This window comes from Cylas formicarius, unplaced genomic scaffold (genome assembly GCF_029955315.1).
Source record: "Cylas formicarius isolate icCylForm1 unplaced genomic scaffold, icCylForm1.1 PGA_scaffold_7__23_contigs__length_41026272, whole genome shotgun sequence".
NCBI classification, from domain to species: Eukaryota; Metazoa; Arthropoda; class Insecta; order Coleoptera; family Brentidae; genus Cylas; species Cylas formicarius.
In genome coordinates this window covers 25,298,982-25,323,586 of record NW_026844352.1, presented here as the reverse complement: position 1 = coordinate 25,323,586, position 24,605 = coordinate 25,298,982, and the positions used below count along the sequence as shown (strand labels likewise).

Below are 24,605 nucleotides of genomic sequence, written 5' to 3'. Positions count from 1 at the left end.
ATTTGTTAAATATTAATTTAACATCAAATCGATTTACTACGGGAAATGCGGTTTCAAGTAATCGGATTTTCATTCTAGTCTAGGTTTACCTCTAAACGAAGCATAGCGTTTATTACATCATTTTTGTAAAAGCTTGAACACATATAGAGTTTGCAACTTTTGTTGTACGTAATTTAATAAAAAGAAACACTTGCTTTAAGATTACCACACACATGTTTATTTCTTTGACAATTGTTTCGGTACACTGTACCTTCTTCAGAAAGAATCTCTAAACTACTTTCTGAAGAAGGTACAGTGTACCGAAACAATTGTCAAAGCAATAAACATGTGTGTAGTAATCGTAAAGCAAGATGTTGTTGTAATCCTTTCATTAAATTTGACATATTCCAAATAAATTAAATAACAGTGTTTGAATCTTGATTACCAAAGGTTAAAACAAATTTAATAATATAGAGTTTACAACTTTTATTGTATTTATTGTTCATTTTATTGGTCATTGATTGCTCGCATTCAAACGTCATTTCAAAAGTTATCTTGGTCATGGACCAACGATACACCATATTTAGATCCAAAATGAGTATCTAGCTACATAAACTTAACTATTATCATAGACAAACCTATGGTCTATTGCCTTATCTACCTTCACACACTACTAAAATTCTTAAATAAATCAGTTTTTAAGTGATATCCTGTAGTGACGAATCAATTTCATTTTGCGTAACCTATTTTCCAAGTTTAACCCGGCGAGAATAGTGACCTTACATCAAGAAAGCTTACACACATTTCGGTAAGGCATAGTGGACCTTTTCCAGGAAACTGAGTAAACAGAGTAACAATGGACAGGGAAGACGATAATATAGCTTATTTAATCCTATGAACAGAAGGATAACGATACCTGGCCTTCCATGTCAATTTCTGCTAACATACCGGAGGATACTTTCGATAAGTATTATCACATTTGGGAAATTTACTGGCAAGAAGCTGCACGTCTTCAATGGGCTCATGAGCACACACTGGCTGTTGCCCAGTCGACGGGACAGGGTCCGGAGAGGTTCAGGAAGAAAGGAACGAGTTACTGTGCAAGGGAAGTTCTTACCTATCAAGAATGATCAGTGATATTTTGGGGGGGTATAACGTATGGTCATCAGATTATCGGACCAATCATTCAGTCCTTGTGCAACAAGTGTAAAAAAGACGCAAAGGGTAGAATATACGCTTTAGGAAAGAAATATCCAAGGAATGAACTGGTCAGCAAACTCAACCGACACGAATCCCATCGAATCCAATTACGAAAATTCCCCTGTGACCCTTCAAGAATTAACTGTTGCGGTTTAAGAAGAGTAGAAGAATATAATCAATGACGATTTTAAAAATAATATGATACGGAGGATGCCGAGACGTGTTAAACAATTGTTGGAAAGAACAGGCTATCATACAAACTATTAAGTTCGGTTTTTGTTATAGAATTGACATTTTATAAAAAAAAATCTAGCTTAGATTTTTTCTTCTTTTTTATTTTGTGTGTAATACAATATTTAGCAAAATATATAGGGAATAAAAGCCAATATATTTTGAAAATTTGGTCTTTAGGACCAATAATGGTGACAGAGCACCATAGTTTATCACCGACATTAGCTGCCGGTGCTTCTTCTTCTTCGACTTTAACTACGTAACATTCATCTACTGAACTAATTATGTTACTACTAAAGCGTCAAATGCATTCTACCTGGCAAGAATGCCAAAATTCGCAAAATTAAAAATTTTGGCATTCCACTGCCTTGAGCACTTGACACCCTAGCAATACCCAGAGTATTGATTTTTGTGAAAAAGTCAAACCGTTCAAGTAAATATATAACTGCATAATCAATCTTAACCGTATTTATCCATCGAGAATTTAGAACGAAAAAACTATGATATCGAAAAATTATGGAGGGAAGTGTCTTGGTATAGTAGGGAGTCAAGTGTGTAATGTGTTCTATGTAGCGAAAACTAAAAATTTTACGTGTTTAACCTGCAAGCAGAAATTCTATATGCCAACCTGTGGACGAAAGACCATTGTTACAATAATAATAATCGCCGATAAGTTAATGGCATTTTAGTTGATTTAATTATTTGTATTACGACAAAACCTTCGTAACGATGCCTTATGTCCAAAAAGTTAGTTAAGATTAGCAAATATGAGTTACCTGTAGGAATTGTATGATTAGGTCTAAATAAATTAGGGGGGTGTATAATAATTTCTGTTGATTGGACATCATCATTGCTCTCCTCAAAAGTGTCACCATCACTGTCATCTGTAATGAAAAGGAATTTTTCCGCGGTTAGATAAAACGTCGGAAAGGATATATGCTCGATATCGCAGTGAATATAGTTTATAGTTTATACTACCACTTACTGTAACAATAATAATTATAATAATAAAAATTTGAATCTACCGTGTTCGTTTCTTGAACCACAGCAGTTTTACAACTAAACTAAAAGGAAAACTAAATAATAATATTAAATGTGATTTTTCTAAGTTCTATCTTGGAATGCTCATGAAATACTATGATACAAGCAAACTGTGGTAGTTGCTGAAATTTGACAACCATATTGCTATTAGATAACATAGTGACCTTAATAGACGGTAAACATTGATGATGATGATGATATCTTTATAGGGAAGGAAAAGATTTTCCCCTAAATTTCGCATACGCTCCAACACTTTGCATCATTTTCTTTCTACGCAGCCATCTCCACACCCTTAGCCCGATAAAACTCGTATTAGTATCGTATCTATAGCTTCTATATGGTGAAAACGAAAGTAGTGTATTCATAATTTTACAAAACCTAAAAGATTATTAGCCACACACCATTAAAAACACAGAGAAATATTTTTCGATGCATTATCTGCTTCCCGCTTTGTGTGCAATATGAATATCGTATGCCTTAAGTATAATTTCAGACAAACTTCACTTAAAAAAAAAGTTGTATCTGTGTTATTAATAACATTAAAACTAAAAAAAAAATGTTTTTGTAAAATCCCTTCAATTAAAAGCGGAAGCGAGTAAACCATGAGCACAGCCCTTACCTCCAAGAATGTTGTGAACGATTGAAAAGTTTGAATATTTTTCTATTAACTTTTGTTGTGACTTGGATTCTCAATGTTGCGTCACACCTTGAGCTAATAATTATTTCTAATTCCCGTTCCAAGTCGACTTCAAGAATGTCTTTAAATCTTTATTTGAAACCCATTACATTGGGAGTCTTCAAGCATTGATTATAGAATAAATCACTACCTATATTGTATATGTTATTAAAAACTATCGTTCTACCGACAAGCTCCAAAATAGATCCCAAACCGGATTTCTATAGAGCACATTAAGATTTTAGAAACTATATGAATCTAGAATCCTATGTATGATGTTGCTTGGTCTAATCAAAGGACTAACACAACAAAATTACTTACCACCAACTACAAGGGTAAATTCTTCACTTTCTCCGGTTTCGGATTTACACGTGTACGTCCCAGCATCCTCGTATCGTATAGAGCTGAACACCAGAGCAGTGCCGTAGTTGCGTACGTAAAAGTTGGGCTGGGTTTTCTCCCCCAAAGCTCTATCTCTGGGCCCTCTCCATGTCACTGCCTTGCCCATGTTTCCGTCTTTGCATACCACAACTAGCGAGTCTCCAGGTTTTTTAACTTGGTACGGCGTGCTGAGCCAAAGAGCAGATGACAGGTCTATAACTAAAATGAAAGGTTGTTGCTTAATTTTAGGGAATTACGATTCCACATTTAGCTATTTTTATTTAGCTTCACAAATATTACCTAGTGTTTATTAATTTTAATTAATTGAACAAGTGTCCTCCAAAAATCCGCGTTAGTCGCAACCGCTCTAAGGCGGGAGTAATATTTCTCATATCCATTGGAAAATTGGCCGTTCGTCAGCCTCAAGTGCAATTTTTTTCCTAAACGGGAAACGAGCAGGAAATGTTAATAAGGTCATCAGTTACAACTTTGGAAATGGCCTGCAGCAAATTTCTAGTCTGTGACTTGAATAATCTGTGCTTCCGTTACGAAACTTCGGGGATTAAGAGGATTTCACTCAGAATTTTCAAACGGCCCGAGACCATTACACAGTTTTAAGGGTCGGATTTCCTTATTTGAATACCATCCGACTAGACTATAATCGCCAAAGCTGGTTTCGCATCCTCTAAACGCTGTTTTATTTGGGAGTTTTTTAATATTTATCTTTACAGCAAAACTGCGACATTCGATTTCAAATTCATTCATCACGTCAATAAAATATGTACAGGGTGGCCAGTTTATGAAGCACCACTACCACCACTCACGAACTTGAAGAGATTGAACAAAAAGTTAAGTACAAAAGTGGCTTCGGTTAATTTGGACTTTTTCATTTATATTTTCATGTATGTCTGACTCGTTTCGCCGTCGCCACTAGCAACTTTTTTATTTCAAATGAAACACCTTGTATATTAATACTGATTTAGTAAAACTTTTCAAAGAAGAGTTCACCGATGTCTATAAGATATTCCAATCTAGTTTCCAATTCTTTTTGCCTATAAAAAGAATTTCTATATTATGTTTATTTTGCAAAACTGCAAGAAAGCATTATTAAATTTAAAATTGTTACAGTGTGCCCATACCGCGCCTTATCATCAGTTTTACCATTTTTTTTAAATTCAAACGCCCGAGTTTTATTATCATCATCATTATCATCATCATCATTATCATTTATTATATCATTATATTGTTACATTTAAAAAGGCCTTTTTGGTATGCAAATTCATTTCGCAAGTAATAATTTTTATTGGAATAGTAGAACGGGTGACTACCTATGGTACCAAGGCCTCATGATTTTAACTTTTAGATATGCCTGGAATGCGATGTACAGTCATTGTTTGCAAAACGAATAAGGGCATGGAAATCTGATAAAAATATCATTTTACTTGTTCCCTAAAGATGAAGAACAGTAAATCTTTATTCAGTGTTTTGCTATGCAGTATCAAGATGGTAACCTTGGAGGACATAAACCATGCGGGTTCCACTTAAATATGAGAAACAATAGAAACTTCGTTAAAGAAAATTTCAACCAAGACTCAAAAGGACTTTGTTATTGAGAAAAACAAAAAAAAATGTTTCTGGTCGAAAGAGAGATTGAAATACATTAACCATAAAGTATTTTTGGTGAGTGAAGGTTGGTTAAGGTGAGTCTAACAGCTGTACTTTATCAAGTACTTCTTCCCTGTCTTTATTATTTTGTACTCGTATTGACTTTTGTTTTAGTTAAACGGGGCTTGTAACTACTTTCCATATGCAAATACCTGCGGGAAAAGTGAATACCACATTTAGAATTCAAGAAACGCTCAGCCTTTTATTCTTAAATATTTCAATTCAATATTTTATTCGATACAATTTAGTATTTAGTAGACGAACAAAAAATAGGCCGCGAAATTGCTCATTATTATGTTAAGAACAGCGGTATACGCATTAAAAAAGTATAAAAGAGAGGGTTGATAGGCACTTTGGCAATAGGGTCGCCGAGTGATGTCACTCCATTGTATTTGCGAGGACTGAGGTCAGAGGATCTTAAGTTTTTTTTAATGAAACTTGGAAAGATGCACAGCCTCTTAAAGACATTTTCGAAGACGTAACCCAACCTTAATAGCACATAATTTAAGAAGAAACAGCCAAAAAATCTGTACATCAAATATGGATATTGAGCTACAAGAAATCGTTATGTTAGGAGCAGTTCAAAGTGAGTTGTCCACCTGGGTTTCCATTATTATCGGGTAGCGCACAGTGGGTGGCCTACCAGAAGTATATGGCGAACGGATAAACGGATTTACTTTAAACAATAGAGGGTGACGTATAAACGTGCCAACATCTTGCTTAGTTTAAACGGCATCCTCTGTATATCATTTCGTTTTTGCAAGAAGAATTTACGCCAGAAATCAAGTATATTTATTCAGGTTTTCACATATCCACTTCTTACAGTTATCGAGATAAAAAATTAATTGCTAGTTGGTTAAGCAATTTGGACCCTTGAAAAAATCTTAATACTTCCGTGCTTTAATTGAACAGAAACCCGAACTTTTGAAGACAGTTCCTGGAAAGACTCAGATATTCAATTCTAGCATTCCATTTTAGATGGAACATACTAGGTGTTTTAAAAATAAGCTTTTGTATTGTTTTTTTTAATAGCACATCCTGTATATTTCTTCATTTTCGAATTGACCGAAATGATTGTGTAAAATTCATGAAAATTGATTTTTATTTCAAAGACGGTGCGCGAAACTTGAACAAAATTGAGTTAGTTCTCTCCTAGAATTCGAAAGTATAAGAATATACAGGGTTGTGCTAATTAAAAAAAAAACGCAATAAACTGTGTTCTAGAACCTCTGTACAAAATCTTATCTATATTACCTAAAATGGCATGTCAGGAAAGAATAACTGAGGCCTTTCAGGAACTGGAAAAGTTGGGCTTTCTGTTTGATTGAAGCACGGAACTAATAAGATTTCTTCACGGGTCCAAATCGCTTCAAAATCTAGCAAATGACTTTTTTATTTCTATGACGGCATAAGGAAATCCGAACAAAAGCTATTTTGTTTCTTAAGTAGAATCTAAAAATGAGGAGGCCCCATTTAAAAGTAGCAAGATGTTCCAACGTTTATATAGAAGAGCACCTCCTCTTATTGATCTGTTCACCAGATAGGCCATCCACTTTGCGCCATCCGGTATAGAATTACCAAACAGTAACAGTAGAAATGTTTTCTTGTACTTGCTTTTTACGAATAATGTAAATAGAATTACGTATATTTCTTAACATTGATATTAGTTAAAGAGTTTTATGATATTTTCAATGTCGGAAATCAAGAATATAGGAATTTTATTATTACACTGATTTCCTGTTTAATCCTCTTATAAATTTGAAGGTTGGCGGCAATATTCAAAATTCTGAGAAAACTGCAAATTTGCATCCCCATTGAATACATTTCATTGGAAATCATTCTAAAGCAAGGTGGGATCAATAATTAATAAATATAGACATATTAATTAGTTCTCTAAGTGGTCTTTGAAATTCGTAAAATCCCGTGGTCCGTTCGTAGAATCGTAATATCGTGAATTGCCACACGAGCAACTTTTCGCTGGTCGTTTGGCTGACTATTGGTCTTTACTGTAGTAGACGTTATTTTATTAAAATATTGATTATGTTATTTTGTCGAAGCAAGTCGTTATTTTGCTATGATATTGCCCCGATAGTTTCTACATTTTTTTTTCAAAGTATCTTCCACATGCCACTGTAACAGTATTCACAAATTTTATGGACATCGGTCGTTGATGACTCGAACTTATTTGATCAGACTTAAATTGTTCCATGTAATCAATTCTTCTACCAAAAAAAATCCGATAATCCATAGAAATCTCTAAACAACAAAACAATCTTAACTGCGGCTCACCAATATGGCAATCAGTTATCCAAGACAATCTTTATGTTCCTCCTTTAGCTCCGCCTCCCTCAAAAAATCTTACTTAAGCTCTGAAGAAGCAAACAGGATGATTGGCGAAAAGTTAACAACTTCGATTCATTAACAACCGACGCATAATACTTTCTACAAACTGTCAAAACTCCGTATGTTCAATCGGAAGAAACTAAAGAATTTTATAGGGTGCAACCATAAAGCTATTAGATGAAATAGTGGCCATACTACGGTCAAAATCGATGCGCCTCCGGTGGCCATGATATTTTCGTATAGATGAGAATGATCTTCCTTGCATGCCTCTACACACACTTAACTCCTGTTTGCCGTTAAAAGAGTCTGGACATATTTTGATAAAATACATTCGTAAAAATGCCCCATCCAAACTTATTGGCGAACTGACAATTGCCATATTTGTAGATGAATCTCGCGCATGCGCATGTTGAATGGACCTTCTCCAAATTGAACCTTGAAAATTGCTGGCGAACTAGGAGGGGTGGGCAACGGAATAATTGTCCATCTTTGTAATAAAGGCAAGTTTTTATCACGTCAGTTTCTAATCTCCAGCAACTCCGACAAAATAGATATTATAAAATTTTCAGGAAAAAAAAAACACGGTTTTCCGTAATGAAGGGATAGAGGGTCATTGACGTTAATATCAGGACACGGGGGAGTGTTTTATTGATTTGAATATAAATTGTGTCGTCTGTGTACGTTCCAAGAATTACTCCTAAATTTAATTGTATTACGGCGTTCAGAGCTGCAAATGTATGTTGCTCAAAAAAAAAACAGTTTTTATAATGAAAACAAAAATTATGACATTATGAAATTATGCAAATCAAGTATCAAGCGACAGACATGTTGCGCATAAAGAAACGACATTACCTACGCTCACCGAATAAATTTCGACGGATCACCCGAAGATTAACCTCGTGCAAGATGCCATAGTGTATCTGGGGCTGGGCATTTATACCCTTTCCTCTCTGATACCCCGATGTATCGTTTAATATACTTGCGATAGTGTTGGAAATGTGGGAAACGTGATTAGGTTTTTAAAGTAAATTATAAGCTTCGTTTGCGCTCTTCTTGATGGTTTCCAACTGCATTTACATATTTCTCTCATTAAGTACCATGACTTACTTCTGATATCACGATTAGCTCAACTTAGTTGCATTGCATTGTTTCCGACTTGGCGCGTTGAGTTTTTGTGCAGACAAGAAACGTTTTTGATTTTTTTTGTCATTTCTTACTTCACCAACCGTGAACAGTAACAACGATCCATAGTTTTCATTAAGCAGAAGTAAATGCTTAAAAGCTGGTTAAACCATATTATCCCAAGCTTAAAAAATTTTAAAAAATACTTTTTTGCTCTGAAATTATTTATTTTGTTGCACTTAAGAATACAAAAAAAAATGAAAACTCGAAACATACAAAAAATACTGGTGCGTAAACGAACCACCGGAAAAAAAACATTTAATAATGTTTTGGGGCACATAAGATGTAACATATAATTTATAGATAAATATACAAAAGAAAGTTCAAATTCGACAGGAAACAACGAAAAGTAGATTATTTTCCAAATAGAACCTGATTTGATACAAAAAAACTCATAATATTTTATGGTGCATAAGCACCCCACTGGTAACACCCGATTTCATTTTTTATGTTATTTTACAAAGCATGAAGTATGTAAAGGCACATTACACGTATTACAAACGTAAATTGAGTGGCTGTGGCAGATTCTATGGCAGGTGCCAGATTTCTCTGAGTAATTGTTTTTTTCAGTTTTCAAAAGTCGCAAAGCAATGTAAAATTTAAAATCTACCTGGGAAATATTTTGTTCGTTGACAATATTATACAATTTCCATGCATTCACTACTAAACTATCCAGTGAGTTACAAAATAAAGGCCACCACCATTTTTTCCCAAATACCTGGTACCTGTAATTAGCAATTCCGTTTTCATGTAAATCTACCCCACCCATGTATGTATTGTATTGGGCAATTACATAAGGTTGGGGTATATTTACATCTTTCCGTTCTTTTCTATTATAGCGTTTTACATTTTGGACAGGATCTACACTAGAAACATTACTTGCCATAGTTACAACTGAATTGTGTGAATTTTCGATTCATATTCATATGCTGAAAGATAGGAACCACGGTCATTTTTTCCAAATGATTTACAATTTTCCATTGGACACTTACTTGTTTCAATTTTTCCGGATAGTACCGGTGGCAAAATGACCATTAGTTTTGAAATGTACAAATAGTTTGAATGATAAAAAAAATGTCAAAAAAAATTTGGTGATTTACTGGCTTATCTACAACAGAAAGTAGACTCATGACAACGTCACCGCCAATACCAAGGTCGGAATGAAGTTTATTTTGAGCACCACCATGTAGAAGTGAATAAAATAGGTACCCATCAGATGAACAAAAGCACCAAAGCTTGAAGCCAAAATGAACTGGCTTACCCCTTATAAACATTTTGCCGCAATGGCGGCCAAAGTAAGGTACCATTTGTTCATCTATGGATAAGTTGAACGAAAACATGCCATACCAAAGATTTTTTTTATTTATTACATCAAAGAAGCGTCTAACTTTTGAAAATTTATCATTTTTATCCAACAGATTATTGCCAGATAAGCGCAAGTTTTGTTTTATCAATTGGAATCAATTGCGGCTCATACATTTTTTTATAAGATCTTGTCTTCATCAGTAGACCAATAATGCTAAATACGACTTTCATTGTTTTTGTCCTCATCAATCGCGATATGCTTCATAGCCGCCTCTAATTCCTTTCGAGTCAAATACCTCGGAAATGCCATATTTTACGAAGTTTAACGCTCACTGCACAAGGCACAAACTAATACTAAAGAACACGCTAATTGTTGGATGTTTATTCTACATGCACTGACTTGTTTTGACTTGCAATAACAAAATTTGTTTCACAGATAAAACCAGTGGTGCATTCACGCACAAGTAAATATTTTCAAAAAATAAAGCATAATCATTATAGTATTTCCAATGTATGTTTTCTGCGATGTAATCTACATGCTATAGATTTAACAAAAATGGCAATACAAATCCAAACTTTTTTTTTCTAATTTGGATTTACTTGAAAAAGTGATACAAATTTATGTACCGCTTTTGTTAACTTTTGAAGTCATATATAAGATCTTTCCTTTACACATAAATGAGCGATTTTTACGGTTTTATGTCCTTTAGTAGGGATAATAATAAAATTTCTAAATGGATGTACAAAAATATTTCCTGGATGTGATAAAAAAAATCATAGAATCTGTGGTGCATTAGCGCACCACTGGAACAAAATGGGTTAAGAAACTGTTACTGAATCTTATGATACCTGCAAAGAAACTACAGCGATGACCACAAATAAACAAACTCAAATATAATATACAATACAAGTATAAATATAACACACGTTCCTCAATAATAATCCGAACTTAGATCTCAACAGCCACCGTCAACCGAGATTTGTTCTTTTAGTGTTTTCCGAGGCATTTCCTTTAAAAATGTGAAATTATTTTTTATATAGAGAGGCGCTGGCATTCACAAAACTTTATAGGCAAAAACAAACTTGAAAAATATGGAAAGATTTTGTTAGCCAACAAATTAAGCTGCTTAATTTCGTATGATACTGGGCCGTTACAACTAAATATATTTTGGTACTCCCTACTCTGCACTGGTGAGGAGTGCTCAAAGTGTCACTTTAAAACGTCAGCTTCGTTAAACACTGTTGCGGATTGGTAGATTTTAAATGCTAATAGTATTTTGGCATTAACACATTTTAACGTTCATGTAACACGTCACTTACATTTTTGTTTTTCAAAATTACTTTAAACGGAATTTATTCTTAGAAAGTGAGTTTCATTTCAATTATCATTCGGTATTATTTAATCTTAATTTAAACGATGTATAACGATAAAGATTCTGAGAAAAATGATTTATTTTTTTATACAAATTATATAAGAATTCCGATTGCATAAAGCAAACTAGTATATCTAAACAAACAAGAAAAGACCCCTCGCCCCACCCCACAGGATTTCAATCGAATTCAATTTAATTCGCTCAGAGTTTCCTATTAAGTGCCCATTTTTTCGTCTAATAAATCGTTCTCGTTTCAAAAACCGAACTCTTTAATTTAGAGTTTTCGTTTTAAAACAGTCGGTGGTCTTTATCTTCACTTTTATTCTTTTTTGTCCGCCATTTCACCTCCTATTTATTTTTCATTTAGCCTTGCGGGTATCCTCTCCAGATAATTTATTTCCACCGAAATCTGTTTAATTATTCAAACAGCGTACTTTTGTTAAAAGAACTCGTTGAAATAAAATGGGTCATTTTTTCAGCTGTATTAACCTGATTTCTATTACATTTCAGCCACTAGTTCGCAACATTTCTCAATATTTTTATTGGTTAATTACTAGTAACATCATTTTAGCAAATCTTGTAAAAAATATTGTAAATATCATATACTTTGAATTCGGAAAAACGACAGTCAAGTAGAAATGTTGCGAAGTGTAGTTTGAAAACGTAAAAAAGAGAGAAAATAGGATATAAATTTTGGTTGATTTTGATTTTCTGAAGTTGTTCAAAAGCCAATGATTAAAAATACTGAAATGGAAGATAACTTACAATTAAAATGAAATTTCATAACATGTTGACACTTATAATGCAAACCCATTCTGCGACCCTCCAAAAACAAAATTGAAGCATTGATTTCATTCAACATCCTTGTCAAAAAAAATTCGTAACAATGCAGAAAGAAAATGAAGACTTTTTTTCACTAAAATAATGGCGAACTGGACGCACACAACAAGTTGCTTAATCAGGTTATTGGTTATTGTTATTATTTTTGTCTGAATTCACAAATTTGCTATAGTGATGACCATGGACTGGACAATATTACTATTTCCAAGAAATTTTAAATTTACTTTTCCCAGCCCGATCGGCAGAGTATTCAGTCTGAAGGTTTATCAAATTGCATTCGGCGAAATAGACCAATTTGACTTTGATTTGTGGAAATGCAATATTCTTTTCGATTTGAGTACTTAGAACAGGATTACCAATATTATCAATTTTCTGTTGTCGTGTATAAGTACGTTCCCGTTTCTTCCACCTACTCATATTATCTGGAAAATTCTCGTTATTGGAAAGCCACCAGAAGCAAATTTAAAATCAATACAGAAGGCATTTTTCATACACAAAAGAACGGAAAACTATTTACGGTCCAAATGAAATGTGCGAAGCGGAACGATTTCGGCGTTACTTTACTAAAGAGTTCTCTGCGATACAAGTAGTAAAACAGGGGCGTAAAGGCGCTTTGTTGTTAAGGAGAGAACTAAATTGGAAGTAGCAGAAATTTAATTTAATTTTCGGGAAATAAACTCGACTCGAGTTAGATGCAAAGTTTCGGGCAAAGGCTTCCAGCAATTCTCGCAAAAGAGAACTTTGGCATATTTATACTTGTTTCTTGCATTAGTTCCTAAAAGAATTTCGAATATTGAATGCAATAAAGAACTACGCCTGAGGCTCGTTTCGGTTTAAAAATAAGCTTAGGTTTTGAGAAAGTGTGCTGGTGTAAAATCTTGCATAGTTGGTGAAGGAATGAGGGAGGTTGTTACGTGTCATTTTTTTTTTAATTTAATCACGGTGTATGTTATTCTGGTCATGGATTCCTTTTGGGGCAAGAGAGTGTGGTGGTGTTGCGGGTCTCGCATCTTCTCGGGCTACTTCGGCTGCCCTCAGCCTTCGTTTCGGATGCGGTTTTTGTAGGGATCTCTTTTTGAACCTGGAACGAGAGAGACACGAGTACGAAGAAAGGAGAGGCAACCCTCCATACTATCTGTTTACACGCTTGCCGTTCAGTTTGTTTCCGTTCATTATTCAGTGATATATTTTAATAAATTGTAATGATATTTATTTGTTAATACTTTAATGTTAATTATTAATTATAGATTGGCTGGATACCTTAAATAAAAAATGAAGGCGTTTATTCATCACATTTTAGTCGAAGCAAAAAATAGCAAAGATATAGCTATACACAGTTAGCTGGTATTGCTTGTCTTAATCTTGCGTCTTACTTAGTAATTAAAGGAGCAATTTGAAGCAGAAGCAAAATCTCAGTCAAAAAGTTGGTACATATTCGTTTTTATTACTTTTTCTACTCCCGTCTGTAAAATACCTACTTACACGCCGATCTAGCGTGCGGGAAGCGTCACTGTACCACGTTAGTTTCGTTTCCCACGAATCCTAGCAACTTCGGACATCTCCGCGATTTTACCTCACGGGTTTGGGAGCAATCGGATATTTTCGGAGATATTTCCCACGCCTTGAATTTTGACGTTTGTCAATAATTCTGACGGTCATGCCATTGAATGTAATCGTGTTGTTTTGCGAAAATCTACTCAAAACTAACGGTAGTAGATAAAGTATAGTATACAACACGTTCGGTAAACTTTTTAAGTCACTCGTTTATTAAACACTCGCTGCGCTGCGCTCCGCTCGTGGCAAGTAAACTCGTGAGTCAAATGCCGTTTACCGCACTTGTTGCATAATATTCTAATTTATACTTTATATTTTTGATCCACGGTTTTTTAATCTTCTTTAAAAATACATCAACATATTTATTCCATATGCGAAAATAGCAGCAGCTACTGCTGCAGCCACTTCGATGTCACTCATGTGTACTACCAAAAAATAATTTAGAATTTGTGGGCGGAAAGCGGCGCAATAATGTTATGGGTTTAATTTGGGAATGAAAGTATTTTTTCAAAACTAGGGAATACTAAATATCGGGTATGAAAAATCTAATTTGACTTGTTTGAAAAAGTCAACAAGTTGATCGAGAAAATGCCAAGAGCTAGAGAAAAAACGGAATTATTTATTTAAAAAAATAAATACCATTATTTGTACTTAGGCCTCCTCCTTTTAATTTAACCTGTTGCGAATAAACACTTCTTAAAATAAACGATAATTAGCCAAGAATTCTTTTTTAACAGCACTCCAAAGGTTAAACATCCCCATTTCATTTTACTTTTTACAAAAAGTCTGGCTTGACTGAAACAAGTCAGTTTCAGTGAAGCTCTGAAGAAATCAACAGGATGATTAGCGAAAAGTCAGCAAGTTCGACTCAGCAAAAACCGACGCAGGAGGAATCCAAAAGTATTACAGTAGCCTGTGGAAGTTTCTTTGAAAAATCCCCATTTCAGTTATTGTATGTGGTAAATACATATGTGCATAAAGTTGATATATTTAATAAGCTGTCAGAACAATAGAAACAACATTTATTAAATGTCAACAAATAAAGAAAAACTTTAAAAACAAAAGTTCATCAAATTAATTACATAAACTTATTTATATAAATTTAAATAAAATGTAAATATATTTTTTTAGATGTAAAGTCTGTTCATAGATATAAGAAAGTGACTAACTGATACGAATTAAGGAAAAACTGTAAGAATGAAGTATGGCGGAACAGGTTCGTACTTTGCTTAGAATTTAATTATTTGGGGTTTTGTTAGGAAAGATATTAAACCATATTTACTTATTTATGTATGTATTTATGTTTAAATCTAAAATGAATTTACCAATTATATTTATTACCTACTTAAATTACTTAAAATTATTCACATAATATATCAGTATCACTATCGCTGCCATCGCCTGTTTTAATTATTATTTGTTCTATATTATTGGCAATATGAATATACGATTGTTCTGCTTTTTCTATATGTTTAACAGAATTTGCCCAACTTTGTGGAGGGATGTTAAAAACTTTGGTTTCTATAAGTTTGAAGACATCGGAGTTAACACGGTGAAAAACATTGTTACGACGAATGTGAACATGTTCAATGGGATTAAATATACAGTGGTAAGGTGGAAGCTTTAAAACTGTATGCCCTAGATTTTTGCATAATCATGTATTTCTTTTGTAGGTTCAAGCTTTGTAGAACCTCAACTAATTGCTTTTTGGTATAATCTTCGTGAAACTAAATGTCGTTATATAGTTTTGGATTGTTGCTTTTGTGTCACATGAGGAAGGGGTTTTAGTCAACCGTACTGTGATAACTTGCATTGTCCATTACAATTACGCTATTAGGAGGAATGTTTGGAACTGGTTTGTTTTTAAACCAACTTTCAAATAAATCAGCGGTGGTGTCTTCATGGTAATCCGGAGAAGAATCTTTAATATTTTTTTTGCAGACCGAGTAAGTCCATTTGGAATCCAACCATCTTTAGAGCCAGCATGCAAAATAGTTATTCTTTTACCTCTTTTTGATGGCGCGTTTATTTTACACTTATCAGTTGGGTCAACCCAACCCTTTTCCGGGGTATCATAAGTGTCGAACAAGGTTTCATCCAAGTAAATAATTGGCCTTTATTGTTCTCTGTAAGTCCTAAAAAGAATTCTAAAAGATTCCATTAAAACTTGCCTTTTGTCAATTTTTTGAAATCTAAAACCCATGTGTTGAATACACTTCCATAAGGTAGTTCTGCCACATTTAACACCGGTTCCATCTTTTTCAAGCCTCCTAATTAAGATATCTAATGTAGACAAGCTTTGTACCTCATATAACTAGTAAATTTTACGCCGTATTATATCTAGATCACTTTCATCTACACTCGAGAACATTGTTTATAACTTCCTTAGTCTCAATAGAATAGTGTTTTCTACATTTGGGCGGGAGCATTTCCTGAGATACAATAGACTCGCACATATTTTGCATAATTCGCACACGATTCAACACACGCTGTATTACACACGAAATAAGAATGATTACTAATAAACTTAAACTAAGTAGTATACCAAACCAAAAATATTAAACACAGTTAGGTATAAAATTATTTTCTATTACGGACCACAATTTTACCTGAATTTAAATTCAGAAACTTTAGGTAATAATGTTGTTGCATTGTAAGTTAATGAACATCCTTCGATAATCCCATTCAAAAGCAATTGGTCACTTTCTTATATCTATGAACAGACCATAGCTACCACTATAAGGTAATATAACCATTTAATATTTTATCAAACTGTAATTCATCTTTTACAGTTATTTAATTCGACCACAAATTATACAGGGTGATGTCAGAACTGTATAAAATCGCCTAAATTCGAATATTTTATCAACTGCGATTTGGATTAATTAAAAATGTCTACATAGATCAGTTTCCCTAATGTAGGGCACTGCTTTGAGTCATGATCATTGAAATAATCAACAACAAAAGCTTCATCCACTGATAGGTTAGTTTCTTGGCACCTAGAGCGAATTATATTATTGTAGGTTGTTCTAACAGAACTTTTCATTCAAATTATTATTATTTACTATGAAAAGCTGGTTTATATCATTTTGTTTATTTTTATTTATAAAAAGTATTATTTTGATATTAAAATTGCAATTAGTACTAGGTACATCATTAAAAATATAATAAAAGAGATTATGTATAAAACTGCAAAAATACAAAACGAAATGAAATGAAAATAAGTTTCAATAATTTGTATTAACCTTAAAATAATTTTTTTAAGACTTAAAACTGAAATATATTTTTAGAACTAAAAAAAATATTATTGGGCTTGGGTAGGCGCAACTAAACTTCAAATTTCAGCTACCCTGTATAACTTATAGTCTCAAAGATGCCAATGTTTGGAGTTGAATTTATTGAAGGTTTCCAAACAACGTGTGTACGATTAAGCCTTTCCCCTAGGGAGACGTTGCTCTGCATTAATGTTTCCCGGGTGTAACTATAAAATGGATTTAAATCGCCATCGGCAGCAAAGATTAACTGTTTATACCTACCGCTGTTGTCCCCTGGGAAAGCTTATTGGATTAAAATCATAAGCACCTCAATGCTGCCAAAATGCACAAATGCACAAATGTATGGGTATTAATTAATTTAATAAGGAACAGGAGATTCTAGTTATTTTGCATTACTACGCCGAATTGTCAATGGTGCCACAAAAATTAAAAAATTTAACGTAATTGCGAATTTCCATTGAAGTTTGGATATAAATTGTTGATGATTATATGATTTGTATGATCTTTAGTTCCAAGAACAACTTCCACTTTTTTTGCATGGAGTAGAGAAATTACATTACATTATCTACATAAGTAAATTAGATAGATTAGATTAGATAATGGATGGCGCAATGGTCAGGAATTTGAATACCATAATCATTTTGTTTTTAGAATTTTCGGCACATCTTAGAAATTTTCTTGTATTTCCCATTACAATCCACTCGAAGTAACAAATTTTAATGCAAACCCCAATTGCAAAAGCGAAAATATTCGCCAAACGCTCGAAACTTCCAACAATGAAACGGAAATTTGTAGGTGTATATTTTCACTTCTGAGATTTTTTTGTTCGACGAAAACAATATTGCGTACGATGCTTAGGTTCGTTTTGACGAGAGAACGGACTACGCTTTTAGGCTGTCAGGGAAGAATGTTACGGTTGAGGTTTTTGTTCGGATATAAAGTTTCGTGACGAGAATAGGCTTTTATTGAAGTTTTAATTTGGGATTTAAATATTTCCCGCTTTAAATTATTTTGCTTGGTGAAAAGGAACACATAATTTTGTGATTTCCCGCGGTGGCGGATTTTTTTTTTCTAAATTTACATTGCATATAACAAATAAATACTAGGCCTAGTTAGTTTCGTGTACTGACATCAAACAAACTAATCTGACAATGATGTGAACACGAACCAATTTTCCAAAACCAAAAAACTGTTTTTCTCCCTCTTGCATTACATGCAAAATCAATCTATGAAAACCTCATATCAATTATATTTGCAACCACAATTGGACGCAACCGGAATAGAAAATAAAGGTTTAGTTAAGAAAATATTGAACTTAACTTATCGTTAACTATATTACCCAAATAAAATTTAAAAAAATGGGGATATCATGGGAAATAAAACACAAAGTAAAGTGGAATTATGTACAAATCATATTAATTTTCTCCCGAACATCATGTAAAATGAAAAGAAAACTTTAAATTAGTGATTTTTAAGAAACTGTTAAATTTAGGGAATAAATTAAGATTTTTGTAATTTGTAAATATGTTCAGATTTTCACATTTATTTCTTAATTTATGATAGCCGTTTCGACAACACCGTGCCTTTATCAACTACAAACATCCAGAAATTAATATTTAATATAAACATTAATTTTAAATTAATATTTAGGTAATTATTAGTAACTTGGTATCAATGTATTTTCTGTTAGTGCCAATGAGATTTTATTATCAATTCTTAGTTATGAATGTTGCCATTACTAATAGAAAATACTATGATAGCCAATATAAACAAATTAATAATCATTACCCAAATAAGCACGTTTTTATACAAAAATTTTTTTTTTCACTCTCCGAATCTACTCTTCATTAAGATTAATGCAAATGTAAGAATCTTCAATTCAATCTCAGTCGGTATATTATTAATTACATTTTTAATTAAATTTATTGCAGTCGGACTTACAGTAGGAGTAAGATTTTTGACTTTCACATTTGACCAACCCAGTTTTCATACAGAGAATATATTTTCCTCCTTATCATATCTTGTTCGCTGTTGTCCAAATGGTGAGTTTGCATATAATCAAGTTTTTTACTTTTATTTAAGAGTTCACTGCTAACAATATTATTTATAGAGGACATTGGTGTTTTTGTAAGAAGGCCGGTTTCTTTTAAAGCTTTTTTGACAATTTGTTTTGCATCTATGACGGAAAAATTAGTTATATATTCATAAGAAGCTTTTTCGAAATGCGGGGTAAAACGAGTTATTCAGCATTGACACTAATATCAGTAGACGCTTGGTTGACATCTGCCTGACCGCAAATGTCTTGTCCGTTACATATTAATAAATTATTGGTTGTTGGGTTTACCCAGTAACAAAAGCTGGAGTTCTCCAGACGATATTCCGTATCTGCGACATAATCCGGTATTTAACTTTGGTAAATTTTTATGATGGTCTTATTGTAGGCCTACCTCGCTTGGGTTTCTCTTTGTAACCCTGAATAAATAGATTCGTGATTCCACAATTACGCTGCAGATCCGTACTTCGGTAATTCGTCCATACAAAAACTTGTCTCTTATTGATAGTTGTGACATAGAAGCCAATTTTTCGTACGAACTCAAGCAGTCACTTAGCAACAGTCAATACTCAAAACCCTATGCAACTCTTCATGTAAGTTTGGGACCCCACGACCTTTTCGCGTTTTTCTTTCTTGGACACCATTCACACTATGTCACGTACTGTGGCATACGGTGTTTTGGTCATCTCGGACATTAATTTTATGGCTCCACCGTTGATTTCAGAAACAGAAACACATTAAAAATCATGATTTTTAATGTGTTTCATCATTAACAGTTATTATATCATGGACCACAATCTCACAACATCTTCGTCGTTGGACATCGCAAGTGACTAAAAAAATTGAATAATATTAGTATTTGGTAAGAAGTAAATTGTAATGAGATGTATCTAATACCTCAATAAAAATGGCAGACTGAAAAACAAAAACAATTGAATGACAGTATGTTGGTAATTAGTAATTACAAACACTAGACGTAATAGAAAAAACTCCAAAGCTTTCGCCAACTCCTACAAATAAACAAATAGCAAACTGGGAAAACATCCTTTATAAATCTACCTAAGATATTTTATTGCTTTCATAGGATAATATTTTAGAATCATTATGTTAAACCCTTATATTGGAAATCAGTTTAAGCTTTCTAATGTGTTTCTAATATAGGAGACCGACCTATCTAATGGGCAAATTCAACTTGAATTCGAGCTACCTCTAGTAGGGACTATTTTAGGAAGATTTATAAAAGAAAATTTGCCTACTCTTAAAATACAACAGTCCGCACGGCACAGAATGGTCCCTTCCGCTTTACTCATTATGTAGTCAAAACGATAAACGGGTGGAAAAACGGAATATCCTTTGGAGAACTCTATGAAGGTAGTAATTACTTTCTGGGAGATTGTCCGTCAAAAGTCAAGACACACGATACTATATTTTAAACATTCCGATTAATATGTGACAACTATTAAACTTCATGTTGTTCTTATATTACAATAAACTGCTAAATTTTAATTTTTATTCGGGATATATTTTATTTTAAGTATCTGTCGCGTCATATCAAATCATTCGTTAGCGTTAGAAATTGCAAAGCCACTAAAAAAATACTGGTCAAATTAAAATCTAATAATATTAACCAAATTTTTGATAAAGATTTTAGAAGAACTGTAACCAGTATTTAAAATTAAACCAGATATATATATATATATATATATATATATATATATATATATATATATATATATATATATATATATATATATATATATATATATATATATATATATATATATATATATATATATATATATATATATATATATATATATATATATATATATATATATATATATATAGGCAATTCTTTGAAAATTCGAACTTTATTAGCAGCACATCTCAATAGCTCGGTGGAGGTAGCACCATACCGTTTGCGATGCTTTGCCAACCAGGAGATTCTCCTTCTACCCCGCCTCTTTTTCCTTTATTTTTTTAAATTGCGAGTAAAAGTTGTGGCTGGCATCTCATTCTGTTCAGGACTTTATTATTTCTTGTGTGATCAGTCCAAGATATCTTCAAGATTCTTCTGTAAATCCACATCTCAAAGGCATTAATTCATTTCTTCAACACAGGGCTCGTTAGACTAATTTTTCTAAAGTCTTCACAGGATTGTGCATTGGACTTTTTTGGTAGGGCAACAAAGTAGACATTAACAATCCATGTGGAATAATTCCAGTATTTTAAATTTTATTCAAGAATTGTGTGAGCGTTCTGAGACAATCTTCTGGTATGTCGTCTGGGCCCAGACCTCTGAAATGATTATAGCTGCATTTTCTGCATTTGTGGATACTGTTTTTTCAGGTCGTGTGTCATCACTGAATAGATTCATAATGAAGTTCTGCCACACTTTTAATTTTTCTTCAAACTTCCCGGCGTTCTTTTTCTATAGGTGTTCTTTTTCTTAGCATCTATCGCCCATCCATTCCTCTTTAGCATGCCTAATTTCTTTTCTGATGTTTCTGTGAAGTCTCTTGTATAATTCAGAGATTTGTGTTTTAGCCAATTTTTGTTGTTCCATTAAGGTCAGGAGATGTTGTATCATCCAAGGGTTTTTTGGTTTGATGTTTAGTGTTCATTAGGGGTTCTTTGGTCGTAAGCAGTGTTTGCTTTAGAGCATACCAAATATCTTCCACTTCCGCTTCCTCTGTAATCTCGATGTTATTTACTTTTGTGCTAAGAATGTTCTGAATATGTGATCTCACATAAATATTACTGGCTCAATATTTTCGACAGCAGATTTAACATACCGATATCGTTTTTCGTTAACAAAAATCGTATCAGCTAGAATGCGCTGGAAGCGTTATTGGAATGAATCGTCTCTCGCCTCACATTTTCATATAAATGAAAAATTAACACCCCTGCAGATAAAATATTAAACGTAACACAAGTAGGCACTTTTAGCGCGTCGTATTCCATACAATATCCGTTAATTTTAGCGGGAGCAAACTCCTTTCCTGCCGCTTTCAAACTCGTAATTCCCACGCGCGCGCCATCGTACACGTTTCATTTTTAATTTTGGACGGCGTAAAGCGGAATAACATTTGCCTCTAAAAATATTCGTTTTTAAAATATAAATTATTCGTGTGGAAGGTGAAACGAGTAAAATATAAATGTAATTCGTTTATTGCACAGATGTGAGGGGGGTATTTACTAGAGGGTGGACCTTTTAAGAGGGGCCTGTACCTTATCTCGAAACCTACGGAGGTTACAAAACAAATTTAAATACAAAAGTTTTCTGTCTCTATTAAAATTACCTTTATTTTTTTTTATTTTCCAAATCGTCGCTTTTTTACATACACGGTGGGTCTGTGATGCACCGTTTCGAACTTATTAGCGATCATCTTCAGAATTCGCGTTATGTGCGGTTGGGTCGCTTATTAACATTTTAACCTTTTTTCCATCTATTATTTTTAGGAAAATAATGCTTTTATTTAGGCAATGATCAAATTTAAAATATTTTATTACAATACATTCCGCAAAATGTTACTTTTCTCAATTTTCTTAAATGACATACCCTGTATAGTATTGGATTTTCGAATAGTCACTTTAATTGCAATTTCAATTATATAAACTCAACAAACTCGTCACTAAACAGGTCACCAAAGACGCGTACAGGAAGAATAGAAACTCTAGTAAATCAGGATAAAAAACTACCTTGGACAAAATAATGTTTGAAATGAAAAAGAATGAAAGAAATTGTACAAAACTCAAAAAAGAAAATCACTTTAAATAAACAAGCCACAACGATATTTGAGAGCAGTTAGACAATTTCTGGGGGAAAACAGAATTATGATTTTAGGTAAATTAAGCTTTCATGGAAGGATGGCCCACTGGTAGCAAAAATTGATTTTTCAGTGGTGGCTTGCTAGCTTGAATGCTCATATTTTTGAATACAATCATTTATCTCAACTTTACGATATAACCTTTAAGTTGTCCACCCTGTTTAAAAATCCTTGTCGTTCCATATTTACGTTTTATTACTCTTTCTCATTAAGAAACTTGTGGTAACTAAAACACTTAAAGGAATGTTAGAGATTGGAAGTAAAAATAAGTTAGGGCTGGAAAAGCATAGTTCTGAGACATTGTCATTTATTTGAAAATAATTGAGTTTTTTTACTCGTCCTGCTGGACCTCTTCATATAGGATGATTTTATAGGCTAATCTGTATACATACTTTGCATAATATTGTTAACACAAGTTAAATTTGCAATTTACACAACACCAAACTTTAAATAACATTTATTATTTTTTTTAGCTGCTATATGAAGCTAATAATAAATCTCAATCAGTTTTGAATGTTTGATTGATAGATTGATTCGGTTCAGGATATACATACATACAATGAAAAATTTGAATTGATTGTTTTTTATAACGATATTTGTGATATTTTGTTCACGTATTTCAGAAAACAAAAATTGTTTTAATTAATAATAAACCCCGCATAAAAAATCTATCGAACCAACTTCCGCTCTATTACAATCGCCATTATTAAATATTTATAAGTCTCATTTTGTATTTTTCGCATTCAGTCAAAGTTATCAATTTCATCAGAGAACGCAGGGAAATACATTTAAATAATGCTTTCAATGGAACTAAACTCGAACTAATTATAACTCCATATTAGCTATTTTATTCCATTTAATGATAAAATTGCTGCAGTTTCCAATTCTAAACTGTGAACCCGCCTTTAGTTAGTTGTCTCGAAAATTGAAGTTCAGTAACGATGAATTTTTCTGATTTTTCAAAGCAATTGTGAAAAACTTAAGGGATGCCCTATTTAAAATAAAGGGTTTAGTTTGTTATGTAACCGTTGGGTCAAAAGCCAACCATTAGGGAGATACCGCAATACAAATATGGCCGAAAAATATTGTTTTCATCATTTATATTTAAAAACAAAATATAAAAAACAATAAAATATTACGTATTAAGTATTATTATTATGACAACGCTATCCGTATATTTTTTTATTTTCTTAAAATTATTTAGATTATGCCCTATCATTCGTATTAGGCGATCGTCGCCCTAAAGTCAGAACACAAGCAGTAAATTCTTAAATCTCGGTCTAAGAAGAGAAAATTAACAATTACAAACCCAATTTTCTCCCAATCTAATCAGCGAATTTTGTTTGATGAGGAACTTACAAAAGAAGCATACGACCTCTTCAAGCAGGGCAGCAACTCAAAGGCGTCGGCTACAAATACGTGTGACGTCGAGTTTGGAAAATCTTGACCCGCAAGAATGATGAGTCCAAAGTTCTTGTTGTCCGTAGTCGTGACCACGTTAAGGAGCTGCTTAAATAGCCTCTTGGTCTTGTCTATTGATTTTCTGTTACCTTTCTTATATTTCTTACTGGTTTTTATGTTTTTTTCTCTTTGTTGAGCTAATTTAACTTATTTACAGCTGACCTTTATGCTAGCCTTATGGCTAGTCAAAATCAGAAAAATATCTTAAAAATTATT

The 24,605-nt window shown here is 33.0% G+C and overlaps 1 protein-coding gene across 3 annotated transcripts in view; it reads right to left on the bottom strand.

Moving 5' to 3' along the window:
• Positions 1–24,605, bottom strand: part of LOC132704370 (hemicentin-1-like) — a 119,246-nt gene that overhangs the window by 43,079 nt on the left and 51,562 nt on the right. For 2 of the 3 annotated variants that reach the window (XM_060674333.1, XM_060674332.1), the window contains exons 3-4: positions 3,449–3,727; positions 2,187–2,294 (exon numbers count right to left, since the gene is read on the bottom strand). In XM_060674333.1, the coding sequence (XP_060530316.1) occupies positions 2,187–2,294; positions 3,449–3,727 (387 nt within the window). The remainder of the gene's footprint in view (positions 1–2,186; positions 2,295–3,448; positions 3,728–24,605) is intronic. The other variant, XM_060674334.1, reaches the window with a different exon arrangement.